This window comes from Rhinolophus sinicus, linkage group LG03, assembly GCF_036562045.2.
Source record: "Rhinolophus sinicus isolate RSC01 linkage group LG03, ASM3656204v1, whole genome shotgun sequence".
Taxonomy (NCBI): domain Eukaryota; kingdom Metazoa; phylum Chordata; class Mammalia; order Chiroptera; family Rhinolophidae; genus Rhinolophus; species Rhinolophus sinicus.
In genome coordinates, this window is record NC_133753.1 from 31856611 (window position 1) to 31876211 (window position 19601).

Below are 19601 nucleotides of genomic sequence, written 5' to 3' on the forward strand. Positions count from 1 at the left end.
GCTGGAAAACATGCCTGGAGGTTTCCTGGAGGTGGAAGTTGAGATGCGCCTGGGTAAGCAGTCTTCAGGCAGATGTGGAGAGAAGGGCTTCCCAGGGAAGCAAAGCAGTGTCTGAAGAGAGTCTGGGTTCTGGGACACTCACTTTGGAGGGGCGGGGCCATGAGAAAGAATTTGTTAGGGAGGGAAAAAGTGAATGCTTCTAAGGTAGACAAGGAACCTGTCAAGAGGCAGAGGCTGGCGATAAAGATACAAGGCTGGTGCCAACAGTAATGAAAGGACTGGCCTGGGAGCTGGGGGTGTGGTGGGAGCTGGGAGGCACATGGATCATAATGATGCAGGGGGGTTTCAGGAGCAACAGAAAAGCATTGTGTTCACGTCAGCTTATAATGGTTTTTCTAAACTGAGGGCATTTTGCCCTCTACTTTGAGAGACTGGAGATTTAAAAGCTCATTAGTAACAAAAAGACTTATTTCATTAATTTGTCTTACACGCTACCTTGTTCAAAAAGAAGATTACGAGGAGACCCCTCCCCCCAACTACTCCCAAAAGAGGTGTGTTAAATGCTTGTGAAACTCTCATGGTGAACTCTGTTAGGTGCTCCTTTGCGTTACCTGTTTTGTCAGTCTGGATTGTCACATAGTGCGTTTTCCTCAGAAAAATACTCTCGTTTTATCACTCAGTGCACAACAGAAATGCAAGTAAGAAAGTACTTGGCTGTCTTGGCATTTGTGCGGAGGTCCTGGTGAGAAACCTAAAAAATTTCCAGCCCAAGCAGGTTCCTTTCCTCAGCATTCTTTCCAACAGGAAATTCTTTTCTTGGACTTTCTAAGCCTTCTCATCCCAGTCTTCCCTCCCATAAATGTTATGCCCAGTGTTACCTGAACGATGGTTCCAGCGGAAGAGGATGCTCTATCATCGTCCTCCATGTCCTTGTCATGCTTCCCAAGGGAAGACCAAGACCCGGAAGATGGCTCTGCTCTCTTAGCTCCATTCTAACACAGTAATCAATTGATCAGAAGAGGGAAGTGATTTCCTACCATCATAACCAGCACCCTACTCTGCTTACCAGGCAGCATAACTATAGTCCTTAATTCCGCCTCTCCCCCTATTTTTCATCTCTTTCTTTGGCTAATTAAATCATATGTCTCCAAATGCTCTTTCTGAAGCCTAAAAAAAGTTCTGTTTTTTCCAATAATAGTTGACATTCAATATTATTTTGTATTAGTTTCAGGTGTACAGTGTAGTGGTTAGACATTTATATAATTTATGAAATGATCCCCCGATAAATCTAGTACCCACCTGGCACTATACAATATTACAATATTATTAACTATATTCCCTATGCTGTACTTTATATCCCCATGACTATTTTGTAACTACCCGTTTGTACCTCTTAATCCCTTCACCTTTGTCACCCAGACCCCAACCCCTTTTCCCTCTGGTAACTATCAGTTTGTTCTGTGTATCTGAGTTTGTTCGTTTTGGGGTTTTTTTTTGTTTATTTGTTTCTTTTGTTCTTCAGATTCCACATATAAGCAAGATCATATGATATTTGTCGCTCTCTGTCTTATTTCACTTAGCATAATACTCTCTGGGTCCATTCATGTTGTTGCAAATGTTAAGATTTCATTTTTTATGCTGAGTAATATTCCACTGTACAAATGTACCCGTTTCTTTATCCAATCGTCTACTGATGGGCACCTAGGTTGCTTCCATGTCTTGGCTACTGTACACAGCACTGCAGGGAACATAGGGGAGCATACATCTTTTTGAATTAGTGTTTTGGATTTCTTTGGATAAATACCCAAAATAAAGCTACCTTGCTAGGTCACAGAGTAGTTCTATTTTTTATTTTTTGAGGAGCCACCATACTGTTTCCCATAGTGGCTGCACCAACTTGCAATCCCACCAACAGTACATGAGGGTTCCCTTTTCTCCAAATCCTCACCAACACTTGTTTTAAAAAGCCTTCTTAAAAGTTGGGAGTCAGCTCATGTCATACAAAGGAGGTCTTTAAAACTGTGTTTCAAAAATGTAATCTGCTTTGGTAAATGTAACCTTAGATGCCATCTTTAATGTCACAGCCTGATGAACATGTATGTCTTTGTTGTTGTCAGAGATAAACAGTGAATATTATAAACATATCAGCTCAGAGGCAAACCCAGGTCTCAAATCAGAATCATACTTATGCGCACAGTTTTTGGCCCCTGGTACTCTCTCCATTCTCACAATTCTAACTGCCATGAAGGGGTGTGATGATCAGATTACAAAGTTGTCTGATGGTCAGAGTACTGTAAACCTGTACGCAGCGCCACCATGTCCTAGTGATACACTGCAGGACAAAGGGTTGTTCTCTGTGACAATGGAGCTATTTAACAATCTATAAAATGAGCAGAGAACACGTCTGGTGGTTACACATAAACAAATTGCTGTAATTTTCTTCCTTTTGGCACAAGACCATTATATCTTGTTTTTAAAATATGAAACGGCAGTTGGTATCAGGAAATACAACTATAAATGTCTTATTCAACCAGTTCTAATGAAGTAGTAAGGATTAGTGGCTAACACATCTCTTTGCGTCCTTGGCAATGCTGTTTCAGACAAAAAAAGTAATTCAAATGTGGAAAAATAAAGTTCTAGGAAGCACCCCAGGAGTATCAACCAAACAGCATACTCTCAAAACTTCAGAGAAAATACTCAGAAGTCAGGACAGGACAAAGAACTTCATCTTTTCCCTTATGCCAACAAGAGTGTCTGAATTACATTTATCCCACTCTGGTGAAAAGTAGGTTTAGATGCACTTAAACAATGCTAATAACATAAGAGAACTACTTCAATCACTCTTATAAAATATTGCCATTAATTTGAAAAATCCTTATGTTTCCATTCACTGTAAGACCTTCCCATTGACCTTCTTTTAGAGATTTCGGTTCTAACAAACTTGAACGAGAAAATCATTTTCCTTACTTCACTCTTCAGCGAGCTGTCTTCCACTTCTTCCTTGACTGCTGGCAGGAAAGCCATGGAGCCTGTTCTGTTCAACTGAAAGGCACAGCACAAAGACACCTGTAGCCGAGCTGTCATTCAACGTCCCCAGGATCCCAGTCTGGCTGTGTTTTTCTGTAGCTACTATTTTAGTCAATTTATCCAAGATGCCCACCTACGCGAGTAGCCCTCTGGGCCTGGCAACTTCAGCTCAGCCAGCCAAATATCATGACTCAGTCAAATCTTAAATCTCTTTCATTTGCATTGCCCTCTGCGGCCAACAATTCAAGAATGTGATTCCTTAATGTAGATTCAGAGTGGGCCTTAGAGCAGTGCTGGCCCCTCTGGAGTCTGCAACGGGCTGACTGTTTCGCAGGGAGATGTCATAGGAGTGGCTCCCACCCGCCTGCCTGTGGCATTTCATAAGCAGCTCCTGAGGAACTCAGGCATAAGAATTCTGGGTGGAGTCCAAAACAGACACACCTCCGAAGATTTACATTCACTAGCGAACAATCTCAGGTGGAGTATTTCCACTTTTTAAAATCCCTCTTGGCCATAGACATAGATGCCCCCAGTGTTTCTGCCCCTTCAAAGCTCTTGTGGAACGTGGGACTGGCATCAACCTAAAGTCATACCCACCTTCCACTCAGAAACATCCCTCTCAGCTACTCCATCCTCTTCTGACGTTCCAGCCGACAGCATTTCTTTTTCTAATTCTTGCTGTTCTTGCTGTAAATGCTGGTGAAGTTTTAACACGGCAGCTTTTAATTCCACCAGCAGGTCTTCTTTTTTCTGGCTCAAACTCATGACCTGCTTTTCAATACCTTCGATTTCTCCCTGTGCAGAAAGAGTGTTTGCATTGCTTTGGGATGTCTGAGGCTTTTGCATGCCCACGGGGGCCTGCCCATTCGTACACGGGATGCAGATTTTTCTGTGCTGTAGGTGTGCAGAGCCAGGAGCCACTCTGTGGCACTATGGAGCTCCTCCACCTCCTGGCTGTGCTTCCCTGTGACTTGGGGAGGGCTTACAAGCACCCTCAGAGAATGCCCTGGCCTCACCTCAGACCCTGTCAGTCAATCTCTGGGAGTCAAGAGGCTCAGAAATCTGTAACAAGCTCCATGGGGGACTGTGACATGTGCCAGGGTTGGCAGCCACTGCTCCGGTGGCCACAGGACTGGCTGGCCAGAGTTCACAGGGTCAGGGCCCAGGAATCTGCATTGTAACAAGTGTCCCGGGAGATTCACGAGCAGACTAACATTTGGGAACCACAAAGAGAAAACAAGGTGAGAATTCTCAAACTTTTGTTATTGCTTCTGAAGCCTTCTTTAGTAGTACTGAATTCATTTACTTTTTCTCACAGTCAAAGCTTCCTACCAAATGGGAATAAATAAATAAAGGTACCGTGAAGTGTAACTTACTATGGGAATGATGGATAGATGGTTACAAGTTTTATAATGTTACTTAAAAAATTTCTATGATGGATGTGTGAGAATAAATTTTTTGTACATGGTAGAAATGCAGATGCCCACTGTCTGTCTATTAGGGTTCTAGAATCATACATTTGGAAGAAATAGCAGATGCCATCTAGTCTCACATCCTCCTCTCTAACACCCCTGAAAGGCATCGTTCAACCTCAGCCCACGCTTTGCAGGAAGTGCTGCATCAGAAGACAACCTGCTCCTTTTTGACAAATCTTCATGTGTTCAAATTTTGGTCCTTATTTTCCCTTAAACCCTTCTTTCCTTTCTTCCTTCCTTCCTTCCTTCTCTCCTTCCTTCCTTTTTTCCATCCATCCATCCTACAGATATTCATAGAACCATTTACAGACAGAGAAACCTAGCATGTCCACGCCTGTACGTGAGAGCTCTGAAGTCCAGGGCTGCAGCTAGCGACAGAGCACAGACCCGGACTTCTGACCCCCAGGCCCCATAGCCCATCTACTACTGCACGTATTCCAACTCCAATACCCCCCTTCTGCCTGAAGTCAAACGTCCTGTGATTGCTTTGGGAAATAACTAAATTAAATCTGAGTTGGCTGCGGTGTGTGTCCGTCCACTTTCGGTAAACACTAAACTCCATAGGTATGGGGCCTCCCTACAGCCATTAGAATGACATGTAGAGAATCAGAACAGACTACGGGCCACCAGCTTGGTGGAGGCACAGCAGGGCACTGAGCAGCCATTGTCCATGTGGCTCCACACTCCATGAGGTCAAAGTCATTTTCATAATAATAAGTGTGATGTGCATTTTTCACTGTATGATGATACAAAAGCAATGGTGGGTAAAACTACGGCATGTTATATGAATCAAGGCAGGGACAACAACTATTTTAGTAGCTACGCTATCAAGTACTTAATTGTAAAAAAAAAAAAAAAAGGCAGTTTCACTTAAGAATATCCTTGATAAAGAACATATATTTTTAATATTGTGGGAAAAAATGGGAAGCATGCTTAAAGCATTTCTGCCACATACTGAAGTATGAGGGTTGAGGAAAATCAGTTGTGTAATTATTTGAGTTTCGAGCTGAATTGCCTATTTTTTTCATGGAACACTATATATATTTTTTTAATTAAAGTTTATTGGGGTGACAATTGTTAGTAAAGTTACATAGGTTTCAGGTGTACAAGTCTGTAATACATCATCTATGTATCACATTGTGTGTTCACCACCCAGAGTCAGTTCTCTTTCTATCACCATATATTTGATCCCTTTTACCCTCATCTACCCACCCCCCTCACCCCTTACCTTCTGGTAACCACTAAACCATTGTCTGTGTCTATGTGTTTTTGTTTCTTCATTTGTTTTCTTGTTCCTTTGTTGTTCTCAGTTTTATATACCACACATCAGTGAAATCATATGGTTCTCTACTTTTACTGTCTGACTTATTTTGCTTAGCATAATAACCTCAAGATCCATCTAGGCTGTCGCAAATGGCATTCTTTCATCTTTTCTTAAGGCAGAATAGTATTCCATTGGGAACACTATTTTTGCTTGAAAAAATCAGCTGTTAACTATATTTGTGTATGTAAATATTAAAAGATTTTTCTGAAGATATAGAAGTTAATAAATGTAAAATTTTTAATATCACTTACTGAAATGTGTTAACATTTGGAGGATATGCATAACTAATGAAACAATATTTTCCAAATGATCAAGCATGATGCTATAAATCGTGCATGGTGAGAGAATCCATTCAAAGTATAAGCAGACCAATGTATTTTAGTGTTAGATATGTAAAGTTCATTGACATGGCTTCAGATTCCATTTATCAACAAACCTATGAGTAACTTCTACTTGTTGGAGTTTAGTGTAGTTTCAAAGACTATCTATAATTATTCAGGGGGTTATAAAATATTCCCCTTTTTTCCATGAATGTCTTGAGAGGTTAAGATTGTTTTTATATACTTCAATCAAAACAATATACCTCAGTACGTCGAATGCAGAAGCTGATGCTATCTAGCTGTCATCTAGTAAGCCAGACATTAGAGATTTGCAAAAATGTGTGTCACTCTTCTCACCACATTTTCTTTTGAAAAATATGATTTCTTCCATAAAAATATTATTTCTATTAACATGTAATGGGTTATTATTTTAAAATAAACCAAAAAATATTTTTACATTTGTGAGTTTTAATTTCTTTTTATATCAGTACATATAGCTCATATAAACAAAATTTCTTTGGGGTCCTCACATTTTATAATGTAAAAGGAAATTTGACACATTTATAATATTGAATCTTTAATATTGAGTCTGCCTTATTGAGTTCACTACTGGATCTGTATCACCTTGGACCCTTCTGTACTTCACTTTCAAAGGGTAAGTAATTGAGGGTAAGTAATTTACCCAGTTAGCAAGTGGTAAGACCTGGCTTTGTATGCCATACATCAACTTGATGGCAGGAAAAAAGCAGCTCTCTACAACCCTTGGCATATAATTGGGTTGTTTCTTTATAGAAGTACTGATTCAAAAACAGAGACTGAAAAAAACCCCAGCAGTAGAGGGTTAACATGCAAACCATTGTAACTGGGCCCACATGACACTGTTAATTATGGCATCTGGGAATACTGCTAAGTATATGGAACTCTTTATTATAACAGCATTCAGGGTCTTTACCTCTAAAGGCCAGCCTGTCCACGATGCATGCCCCCTATCCCAGAAAGCTAGCTGGAAAGTCAGGTTGTCTAAATACGCTGCATTTCGTCAGCTTCTTTGGTACCAGAGCAAATTCAGACCAATACGCACCAAGCTGAGACTAAAGACACTTGAAGGGCCTTCCATTATAACAATTATAGTCACCCATTTTATAAAATAGGAATGGAAAGTAAACATACACATAAAATATCTTCAGCTGGAAGAGAAAAGTAAAAAATACACTTTACCATCACAAAGGCTTCTAGACACCAATGGCTTAAAGTGACTGTTGAATGAACTGTTGGATTGTTGAATGAATGAAAGAAACATACCTGTACTTGTGGCAGATTGGCAGCTTGGCCTCGTGACGTATGTTCACGGGAGAACTCCATGGAATAATTATTTAAAATCTGTTTCAAATTTTCCATTTCCTCATCGCAGTCATTAGTTTGTTTTATGACTATCTGTAAAATAACCCCCCAGAAAGAAGAATCTTTGTCATAATCTCAAGATTAGATCAATGGGCTAGTTCCAATGTCTATCCCCATCATAAGTGCCAATCAATTATAACAAATATGCACACATACAGATTTCAATAGGAAATGGTAGCCTAAAGGTAGAGAACAACCTTTGCAAAGCTTGCACCTGAATTTCTCACTCTACCAGATGCCAGGGCACCTTGTGCAGAGCTTGGAATACAGGTCTAAGTAGACACACCTTTGCTCCTAAGTATTTCCAGTCTAGTGGTCTTATACTGGGAAGCATTTTATGGCAGGTTAACATAAAGTTGCTAAGTTTTATAAAATTGTTGATATGTCACATATGCCATTTTAATACATATTCCATGTGGGGCTTTCCACATAGAAAGGTTACATTATTAATTCAGAGTGGAAAGGGCATGTGATTTGAGACATGACAAATTTTCTTGTTCCAGCCACATCATCACTGGGTACCCATTGGAATCAGTAATGCACATTTTAAGAGTAAAAGGTTGAGGGTTCGAGAGAAGTCTGAGTTTGCAGAATAAAGCAAAACAACCAGAACAATACCTGGAATCTAGTGTTAATGAGCAGCAGAGCTTGAAACTATGTGTGGACTAAATGATTATGATCAAAGTATGATGAAATAAAGAAATGGACTTCAAAAGAAAGTCTAAATATTTCTTTGGTATGCTTCACAGTAAAGCAAAATGCCTTTTAAACTACAAAGTTTCTGGCCAACACAGAATTCTTCCTTTGTTTTCTTTAATATTTAACCATACTTTTAGCTTCAGGCTGGAAATGAATAACTATGTTCGCTGCACACACCTGTTCTCCAGCCCTCAATAATGAGCAACATCCCATTACTCCCCCCAAAAGTAACTTGTCTCATTTTCTGCAATGAAGGCACTTACAATATCAAAAGAATTAAAATAAATGTACCATATTCTAATGCTTTTCATTACCACTGGGTTACTTAGCTTTGAAATATATGAGATGACATTTGATTTCCACCAACACAATAAGATGGAAAATTTTAGCACAGTTTGATACCTAACGTGGCACAAAATATAATTTCCTCTTCTATTTTCCCCGTTTTCATTTTGTGATGAAGCCACTTTCAAGCATAGTTGGGACTATTATTTTCTTTTCCAGACCAGGAGACCAATAAGAACAAAAAGATTAAATAGATAGACTTTCATATCTTTCTTTTTTCTTCTCTTTATATTAAAAAAATAGTACATTGAGTGCCAGATCTTTTTTTCTCCCTGTGGGTGTTAGGAAATGACATTAGCTGCTCAGTAGCCAGGCCAGAGAGATGATATAAGACGGAAATCAGAGATTGCGGTGTCCACAAATCTTAGGAGAACACAGAGTAGCCACCTAAATGTGAATGAAATTTAAGAGGGAGAAAGAAGCAGCAGTTTTCTTCCTACAGTCAAGTGGTGGTTGGGAAGGAGGGAAAATACACCTGTTTTCTATCCTGACCCATCTAATCAGGAAATGCAGGTAGAAAGGGGGCGTCTACCAAGAGGGTTGAAAAGTCCGTGGAATTTAAGGCTCTTTCGGCAAATTTCTGTTTTTATGATAGTGGCTATTAACCTAAGAATACAAACCAGAGTAAATGTAATGTGTATCTAATGATGATTCTTGACTTGTCACTGGAGATCAAACAAAACTTAAGAAGAAGAAAAATCCACTGGGGAGAGACTGAACGATGTCATGAGTTAGAAGATACCCCAATACAGAGAATGATACCAGGAGTCTAGAAACTCAAATTCTTGTCCTATTCGTACACAAATGAATCTTGACACAGTTAATTCAGTGGTCTAACACTTGTCTCCTTATAGGTAAAAATGCAGATGGCAAAGCCTACTCTTCCTGTATCAAATGTTTCAGAATAAAATGAGATAATTAATATGAAAGTGATTGAGATGTGTAGAGATTGTTATGGGATGATTACTGTATGAGTCTGTTGGCATCATGTGAGTGCAAATGTATTGTCCAAGCTTGAATCTCTTTCCATGGCATTTTACCCATGTAGGTCTTCAATAACTGGAAAATGGAAATAAACAGACCAGAACTGGTATCTTCAACCAGAACAAAGGTAAGAACTGAGAAAAATGACCTTAGCTCCATTTGAGCAAGAAGATTCACTCTGCTATCAAATGCTACTCCCTGGATAATAGCACTAAGAGACCAAAAAGAATCAACACAGGCAGCATCTTACTGTCATGGGAATTTGATCTCCCATTACAACTGAAAACAACCAGCTTTTGCTGAATATTGTCATTCAATAAGTTGGCTGTCATCATAAATGACTCACCTTTAATAACTCGTTCTGTTCCTGGGTCACATTTTCCAACAGTTTTATATCTTGTAAAAGCTGATTTGTCCGCTGAAACACAGGCAGAGGTTTCATTCCTGTCTGGGGTAACCTCAGTTCCACTTGATAAGACATTATTTCAGCAATGGTTTTCTTCATAGGATGTATATTTTCAAGTATGACCTTAATTAGATCAGATAAGCGTGGTTCATAAATGAAAAAAAATGGCCACTGCTAAATCTAATTATTCAAAAGTATAATACTGTATAGTTGAGTCATCTATAGTTTTGATTTTTAAAGTATTTCCTTAGCTGCAATTGAAAAGGATCACGTTATCACTTGTGATCTAGTAGTCCTCAGGAAGAGTGCCTGGAGCAAGAGGAACCTCCCAGCACTAAATGATGCATTTGGACAACCTTTTCCTTCCTTCTCCCCCTCCCCACTCTGTAGAACTGTTGTTTTGTTTTGTGTAATGTCACCAGCCGGTGAGCTGTAGCAACCACACCTAGACGGGCCTTTCCGCGTAATAGACCCTCAAAAAAATGCATATTGAACTGAACAGAACTATCCTGTCAAACTTTATAAGTCCCAAAAGTATAACTATTTGCTTTAATGACATCTGATCTGTAGAAATCTTGATTTACATAATCAATAAATGAGAAGAGATTATTCACTTTGCTAAATACTTCATATGTATCATTTCATTTCATCCCCACAATGACCCTGGGAGGCAGGTAGCAGAAGTTCCATTTCACAGGTAGGGCAACTGGGTTCAAAGAAGCTTGAAGACCAAGGTGAGGTCAGGCTGTAAGAAGCAGGGCTGGGATTACAACCCAAGCTGCCTGATCCCACAGTACGTGCTCCTAACCGCTAGGCTGAGGTGGAATTAACATCTGTGTGCTATGTAGTATGTCCCAGTTCCTGGGCTGGGGACCCTCAAAGTATTAGAATTATCCAATGTAATTACTGCAATACTAATGTGCAGCTATGAGAGAATCCAAGAAATGTTAACTAATTGCTCAAAGTCACAGAGCCAGTAAGCAGAGCAGCTGGGGCTTTGGAACCCAGTTCTTCCGACTCAAAGGCTCAAGCTCTTGGGCTATTAAACAATTAGGTTTGACTTGAAGGCAAAACTACCAAACTTTGACATTTTTGGAAGAAATTAAATGAAAAAATGACCTGTAGGAAAAATTATCTTTATATAGATGGTACTTTATGATTTAAAACATGACATTTATAGTCAGTCATATCTTTCCCAACTCCATCTAGCAAGACTAAATACTTTTTATTACATATTATTACATATCTAAAAATAAACATTATGAGAACATATTTTAAATAATAATCCATGCTTACCTCCCCATGCTTAAGATGTTCTTCAGGTGAAAAATCAAATATTTCTTTTGATAATAGGATAGTTTTGATTTTTGAAACTCTTTTCTCCATTGATTTTACTTCAGTTTCAATAGCAACCACATCCTAGAATTTCAGAAACAAAAACATTCATGTAGTATATGTTGTATGTTAATAACCTATAAAACACAATTTATTGCCATTCATTCTATTTTCATATTTAACCAAAATGTTTCCCACCTATACCTCTTAAAAACTAACCAAGTGCTATACAGATAATATCAACTGTTTTCAACAAAAATTGTTATTCTGTTAACAGCATACCACACTACAAAGCATTGCTTACACTTCGTTTAAAGATCCGCATACGGCCAGTTTTCAATTATTTATAGCATGAGACCAAAGTATAGATGCTCCTCGACTTACGATGTGGTTACATCCAGACAAACACATTGTAAATTGAAAATATTGTTAAGTTGAAAATGCATTTACTACACCTAACCTACCAAACATCATAGCTTAGCCCAGCCTACCTTAAATGTACTCAGAAGACTTACATTAGCCTACAGTTGGGCAAAATCATCTTACACAATGAATACACTATAGGGTATTGGTTGTTTAACCTCGTGACTGCGTGGCTGACTGGGAGCTGTGGCTCGCTGCCACTGTCCAGCATCACAAGAGAGTATCGTACTGCATGTTGCTAGTTGGGAAAAGATCAAAACTCAAAATCTGAAATACGGTTTCTTCTGAGTGCATATTGCTTTTGCAGCATCGTCAAGTCAAAAAATCTTAAGTCAAACCATGGTAAGTTGGGGACCATCTGTAGTATACAGTGGAATTAATTTTTAAGCAAATTCTCAATTATCTACAAACTCTTTAGATTTATCTTTGGAATGTGTTTAAACACTTGAATACAAGTGGGTCTAACATTTAAAAAATTCCCACCACTTTAAGTAAAATGATAAAGTCACCCTTGGGAAATGCACACACAAAGAGCTGGAAAATTGACAGGATTTTCCTTCCAATCCCCTAATGAGCTCGTTGCCATGCAGAGTCACTAAATTACTTCATAACACACCCAGATTCATTTAAACAATAGATCATTTGTCCAGAGGTTATTCTCTTATCAACATCAACCTCTAGAACCTGGCAAGGACCTGAAAGTGAAAATGCTGCAATATGTGCTATAAAACCTGCTGTTGAAGTCCACCCACACTGTAAGAGGATCTTCAGACCTTTACTTTAGAGGTCAAGGCAGATGCATTACAGCAATAAAAAGGTACAGCAAATAATCAAGGAGACAAAAAAACTACATAGAAATAGACAGAGGGTTTCAAGTTATAGCAGTTTGCAGCCATTCAATGCAGGACAAACATAACTTTATAGCCAAGTGAACTGGTAAGTGCAGTAACTTTATAGTGATAACTCCAAATTATGAGGAAAAGTTAAATTATACTGAAATTATTTTCTGTACCTTACATTGGAAAAGGTATATAAAAGTATACAATGTATTTTAGGGTAATTTCCATCAAAAATTGCAGACACATTTAAAAACTTTGGAATAAGCTTCACTAACCAAGAACATGCAAATATTACCCCCTGAAGTTACATATGTGTGGTGTAAGGAATGTAACTGAGAAACAAAGGTAAATAATTAAGACTAACTGTACCTACCTTTGCTATGTGACGCCGTCCTTAAATAAATGCCTCACCCGTTTCAAGCTAAAATAAATAAATTTAAAATTCCAGTGACTGGCACACAGCAGCCCCTCAGTACATATTTACTATCAGTGAATAAAGACTTGGGAGGTTACCTGTTTTAATTCCCTCTTTGCTAATCTGTGCTTTTAAATCAACAATATCTTCTCTGACAAAGAGAAAACAATGAGCTTCTTTGATCAGGATTCTTCCCTTTAACTAGACCATTCATGGATGGACTGAGCATAGCGATATGATTTTTTTGTTATAGCTATACTATAGGTTACAAAGGAAAGTAAAATAGAATTTAAGAAATAAGAAATAAATGAATGTGTACCAGATCAATGTGTCTTCATATAATTAGGCGTGATTAGCAGTATAACTCTAATTTACCAAATGAAATATAAATTAAAATTAAGAAATCGTATCTTTATAATGCCAACTTACATCAGCCATTCGCTGAATCTGCGGAAGGCTTTGCATGATGTTTTGCTGTAAACCTGTTACTTGATGACTTAACTCTTGTATGGACTGTGCTAAATCATCTGTTTCAAAAATTATTGACAAGTCTTCTAGGTCAGTGAAAACTGAATGCAAAAGATTGTGCTTCTGTTCTGAATCTTCCAAAGCCATCTAGATAATTGGAAACAAGGGGGGAAAGAAAAGGGAAATATCAAGATACTGAAAATTGATTAAAATTTAAATCAGAGAAAATTCTGTAACTATGTATGGTGACAAATATTAACTAGACTTACTGTGGTGATCATTTCACAATATTTATAAACATCCAATCATTATGTTGTACACGTGAAACTAATAAAATGTATGCTAATTACACCTGAATAAAAAATTTTAAATTAGAGAAAATTTGTCTCAACATTTCAAACTCCTGTTCAATTCCAGTTTTGTAATAATACATTGAACACTCTCTATTGTCAACAATAGTAGATGACTTCAGAATGTCTCCTGCTTTTCGTGGGCTGCGGTCTGCTCCTCCAGCATCTTTAATGAACCAGGAACACCTGACCTGTAGCCTGTCCCTCTGGAATTTGGAATTGGGGCAAAGAAAGCCACTTGGGCTATTTCCAATTGGCTAGAATTATAATTTTGGGAAAGTGGGTTTGAGAGAAACAGATGAATGAAGTGGGGATGAGAAATGAAGAGGCAGTCCTGTGGCTAGTCTGCCCGATGCCAGTGTCCTCCTTAGGCCTCACCACCTGGTGCCACTGACTTCCATGAGATGTCACTGCAGTGGGAGTTGAACAGCGTGACACTAAAAGAACTCTATCTGATACAACCAAATGAAACTGAAAAACATCTATTTTTAGAATTTCTTAAATATCCCTCTTTATAATTTCTTTCAATAATTATTATGTATTAACTTTCAAACTTAAGGTTTCAAAAAATCGCAGCCACCTATTGGAAATGTTCAGCCTGCTAGTGTAGCCTTCAGGTAATTCCATAAAAAATAACTGTTATGAGAAAGAACATTTACTTATGCAAGTAGAATTCTAGTCATAATTTTCTAAAATTAATCAGGTTATTCAGAATTTTATAAGGCCTTATTCAAAACACTAGATGGAGAAAACTTTAAGGAAAATGAAACTTAAAACCGATACTTTTTTTTTTTAGCCAATAATACTATTTACAATAACATACTATTTACAATAGCATCAAAAAACACAAAATACGAATTTAACAATTCGTATGCAAGACCTGTACACTAAAGACTACAAAATACTGCTGAGAGAAATTTTAAAAAGACCAAAATAAATAGAGCTATGTCATGTTGCTGGATTTGAATAGTCAATGTGGTTAAGATGTCAATTCTCGCCAAATTGATCTACAGAACTGATGCAGTGACACTCAAAATTCCAACAGATCTCCATATAGATATTGTCAACCTGATTCTAAGATTTACATAAAAATACAAAAGACCCAGGTCAGCCAAAAACAAATCTGAAAAAGAAGAACCAAGTTATAGAATTTATGCTACCTGATTTAAAGACTTACTATAAAGCTACAGTAAACAAGAATGTATTATACTGGTGAAAGAATAGACAAACAGATCAATAGGACAGAAAAGAGAGTTCAGAAATAGACCTACATTTATTGATTTAAACAAGGCACCAAAGTAATTCAATGGTGAGTCTTTACAACAAATGGTGCAACAGTAATTGGATATCCCCATAGGAAAAAAATAAACCTTGATTCTTGCTTCATATCAACCACAAAAATTAACTTCCTTGAATGAATCATAGACCTAAAAGTAAGAATTAAAAGTATAAAATTTCTAAAAGATACGAATAAATCCTTGTGACTTTGGATTAGATAAAGCTTTCTTAGATACAACACAAAAGAATAATCCATTAAAAAAATTGATAAACTGCACTTCATCAAATTGATAACAGTTTCTCTCTGAAAGACAATATTGAGAGAATTGAAAAGGTAAGCCACAGACTGGGAGAAAATATTTGTAAATCACTTATCTAATAAAGAACTCTTTTTTAGGATATTTTATAAATAACTCTTACAATTCAATGATAATAAAAAGACAAACCCATTAAAAATGAGCAATAAAAAATTGAAATGACACTTCAAAAAGGAAGTGTACAAATGACAAACACATGAATAAAGGCTCAAACAAATACATCATTAGTCATTACAGAAATAGCATTTAAACCACAATGAGATACCACTACGTCACTAGAATGGTTAAAATTTAAGACAGATAATATCAAGTGCAAGCCAGAATATGGAGCAATTAGAACTCACATTGCCAGTAGGAATGAAAAACGGTACAGCCATTTTGGAAAATGATTTGGCAGTTTCTTATTATATTTAGTTAAATACCATAAAAGCCAGTAATTGTACTCCTTGGTATTTACCAATGACATGAAACCATATATCCACACAGCAGCCTTGCTTATAATGGCCTGTGGTAGGCAGCTTTTAAATTGGCCCCCAGTGATCCTCACCTCCTGGTATTCATGCCCTAATCTCATTCATCTCCCTTAAACATAGGCTGGGCTCACTCATGTACCTCTAATAAAATATGGCAGAAGCAATGCGGCGTCACTGCCAGGATTAGATTATAAAAATACTGTTTCTGTCTTGGGAGCTCTCTCTCACACTCCTTTAGATTGTTATGGAGGCAAGCCAGCTGCCATGTGCCATGAGGCAGTCTTGTGGAGAGGCCCACATGTCTGTGTATGCAAGTGGATCTTCTGGGGCCTGCCAGCAGCCACCTGAAGGAGCGTGGGTGCGTCGTACCCTGTCTCCTCCCTCACCCAAGCTGAGCCTTCATGAAGACGAAGACCACAGCCTTGGCCGACATCTTGACAGCATTCTTCCGAGACCTTGAGCCAAAGGCACTCAGCCAAGCCATACCTGGATTCTTGACCTACGTTAACTGTGAGACAATAAATGCTTATTGTTTGAAGCTGCTAACATCTAGAGTAATATGGTACACAGCAATAGATACTGAATACATAGCCCAAACTTTGAAACAACTCAAATGTCTACTAACCGCTGAAGAGATAAACACATTGCATATTTCCATAAATGGAATACTATTCAGCAATCAAAAGAATGTACTATCTATAAATGTAACAACCGGGATGAATCTCAAAAACATTGTGCTAAATAAAAGAAGTTAGGCACAAAAAACTACATACTGTGTGGTTCTATTTACAGGATACTGTAGAAAAGGCAAACTGATAGGATTAGGCTGGTACAAAAGTAATCGCGACTTAAAAGGTTAAAAATAATTGCAAAAACTGCAGTGATGTTTGCACCAACCTAATAATAGAAAGCGTTGAGTAAGTGGTTTTGTAGGGCTGAACATAGGTGAAAGGGGACTCACTGCAAAGGAGCATGAGGAAACTTTTTGGGTGATGGAAATGTTTATATTGATGGTGGGGATGGTGGTGGTGGTTACACAATTGTATACTTTTATTAAAACTCATCTAGCTGTACGCTTAAAATAGACATATTTTACTACATGTATATTATACCTCGGTGAAGCTGATTAAAAAAATAAGTTGTTTCCCTATTTTTACAATGACAATTTACGTTTCAGTGATTCTTAATTACAACAGCAGTCTTTGTTTATAAACAGCACCTTTAGGTTATAAAAATCTATTTTAACAAATACAATCTAGATAGAAGGTTATAGTGCAATTAAAATAGATTTTTAAAGCCTAGTTGAGAGTTTTGATACCTAAGAGTCATTGTAAAAACCAGTGCCTGGTAATGCTAGAAAAATGGAAAAGGGTAGGACATTTTTCAAAATAGGGACAACTAAAAGTAGGACAACTATTTTCAAAATAGGGATAAAATTGGGTATTTACATATGACTAGCTATTTGAGACTTCCTTCCCATTGGGGGAATTTATTAGGACACGTGCTGTGGGAACTCAGCCCGCGTCTGCCCTTGTCCCTACTTCCTCTAGCTCATAAACTCAAGTTCTACTAAGCTCTACTCAGAAAGGCCAGCAAATTAGGATGTCCTGAACAGTTTGAGATGCTTTCACACTTTTACATTTGTCAGTAGAAGGTAGCAAAGTCCAGTTGCTTTTGCCTTAGTTCACTTTTGTACAGTTTTGGAAAAAAACATCATTTCTCGCTTTTGTCTTTACAAACTCCTTGAAAATGGTGAAAAATACAGGCAATTTAAAATAAAGGGGGATGTGGAAAGTGAACCCAAGATGTGGGGCCAGAAATCACAGGCAAGGGGGACAAAAATGGGTGAAAATGCAACATCTTTACTACTGTTACCACAGGAAAACAATATGACAACAAGTCTCAAACATCAGGGAGGCATGATGTCACTTGTTCACTTAGGAACACTGTGTTATTCTAAAGATATAAAAAGGAATTGCATCAACTTTGAGGTCTGATTACTCTAAAAATTGTTGTTGAACAAACCTTTTCCTAAGGGATTCTTTCTCGTGGCTGAATAGTATGATGGAAGGGAAATATGCCTTCACAATAAAACTTAAGCCAATACTTGGTATCTGGGAGATCTCTTGCAGTCATTGCCCCAAGTAGGAAAAGACTTTCATGTGTTTTGTCTTTGTAAGCTAGCATGGAGACACAGGGCACTTGCAGAGTACCAGGATGGGCAGGAAATTTGGAATCATGGCATGTTAGACCTGGAAGGAACCATGGATTTGTTTTCTAATTATCACAAATTCAGCCTCTTAACACAAAACAAATTCATTATCTTGTATGTTCCATGGCTCAGGAGTTCAGGTACAGATTAGGTAGATCCTCTGCTCAGGATGTTATGAGGCTGCAATCAAGTTGCCTGGTGCACAGGTTTCTCTTCCAAGTTCATTCAGGTTGTTGGTAGAATTCAGTTGTAGGAGTGAGATCCCAGGTTTCTTGCTGGCTGTTGACTGGGCCTCACTCTTGGCATCTAGAGGCCACGCTGGGATCCTAATCCCATGGCCCTTTCATAATATAATAAGGCGGCATACTTCTTCAAGCCAGCAGGAGATTCTCTCTCCAGTGTTACCACAGTCTTCTAATCATACAACCATGATTAATCATGTATTTTGGGAGTGACTATCCCATTACCTTAGCCATATAATAATGTAACCTAATCAACGGAGTGACTGTGTCATCACATACTTATATTCCTGCTCACACACAAGGGGAGGGAATTATACAGCTCATGCACATCAAGGGACAAGAACATTGGGAGCCATCTTAGAATTCTGCCTACTGAAACCATCAATACCATTCAGTGCAACATTCTTACTTCACAGATGGGGGGAACTGAGGCTCATGGAGGATACCGAAAAAGTCCTGTAGTAGTTATTAGGACAGAAAGAATAAGATCCTGGTCTCCAAAGTCCCTGTCTACAGCCTGCCACTCTTCCAAACTTCCTTTTGCCATTTAGCATGGCTGAAGATAAGGTGGTTTTTCGGGGGGAAAAAAGAAATGGGCGGAGGAAGCACCATGACGGTTAGCTAAGCCACTGATCGTTATGTAGATTTATGACACCCAGGAAACACTGAAAGAATGTTTACCTGGAGGACGCTAGCACGGTGACTCAGTGTCTTTGAAGAGTCATAGTCAGCAGCATTAGCCAGCAAACGACTGGTGTTTTCTATCCACGCCTCAGTACTCTTCAGAAGATCATGATATTCCTCCATCTTAATTGTGGCCTGTGAAAGAGAGGCAGTACCAAACTCAGTCTGATTGATGTCTGCTATGTGAGTTGAATGATTCTTGAATGAAGAATTCACTGTGGTTAGTCAGTCAGGGGAATGCCAGGCCTCGCAGGGCTCCCCTCCCCAGGGCTGGGGTCACTTGCTCACCCCCTCCAGTTCTGATCCTTCCAACTTTTAAGACTAGTCCTGACCACAGCTGGAAAGGGTTTTAAGAAGTTCTACCCCAAAACTACGGGCCTCAGCAAGGTTCTAAGTTAGCCTTGCAACTAGTCTGGTTCCCATTTTATGCTTCATTCTGCAAACTGGGTTTGTCTTTTGTCCTCCTGTACAGGGCCTAGTTCTGTAATATCCCAGTTCCTCAGAGACTAGGACCCTACCCCATTCTTGTTAGATCACAGGTACCACTTATCTACCACGACCGCTACTCGGAAGGGAAAGAGAGG

At 38.5% G+C, this 19601-nt stretch overlaps 1 protein-coding gene and 1 long non-coding RNA gene across 7 annotated transcripts in view; one reads left to right on the plus strand and one right to left on the minus strand.

Moving 5' to 3' along the window:
- SYNE2 (spectrin repeat containing nuclear envelope protein 2) overlaps positions 1-19601 on the minus strand; it is a 280177-nt gene that overhangs the window by 93193 nt on the left and 167383 nt on the right. For all 6 annotated transcript variants that reach the window (XM_074327378.1, XM_074327381.1, XM_074327379.1 and 3 more), the window contains exons 57-64: positions 19015-19152; positions 13423-13608; positions 11278-11400; positions 9922-10104; positions 7449-7580; positions 3625-3822; positions 2968-3042; positions 879-992 (exon numbers count right to left, since the gene is read on the minus strand). In XM_074327378.1, the coding sequence (XP_074183479.1) occupies positions 879-992; positions 2968-3042; positions 3625-3822; positions 7449-7580; positions 9922-10104; positions 11278-11400; positions 13423-13608; positions 19015-19152 (1149 nt within the window). The remainder of the gene's footprint in view (positions 1-878; positions 993-2967; positions 3043-3624; positions 3823-7448; positions 7581-9921; positions 10105-11277; positions 11401-13422; positions 13609-19014; positions 19153-19601) is intronic.
- On the plus strand, positions 3812-18432 carry LOC109448274 (uncharacterized). The gene is made up of 3 exons (XR_012494652.1): positions 3812-4268; positions 9640-9702; positions 16097-18432. It is a non-coding gene; the product is annotated as an uncharacterized LOC109448274 (long non-coding RNA).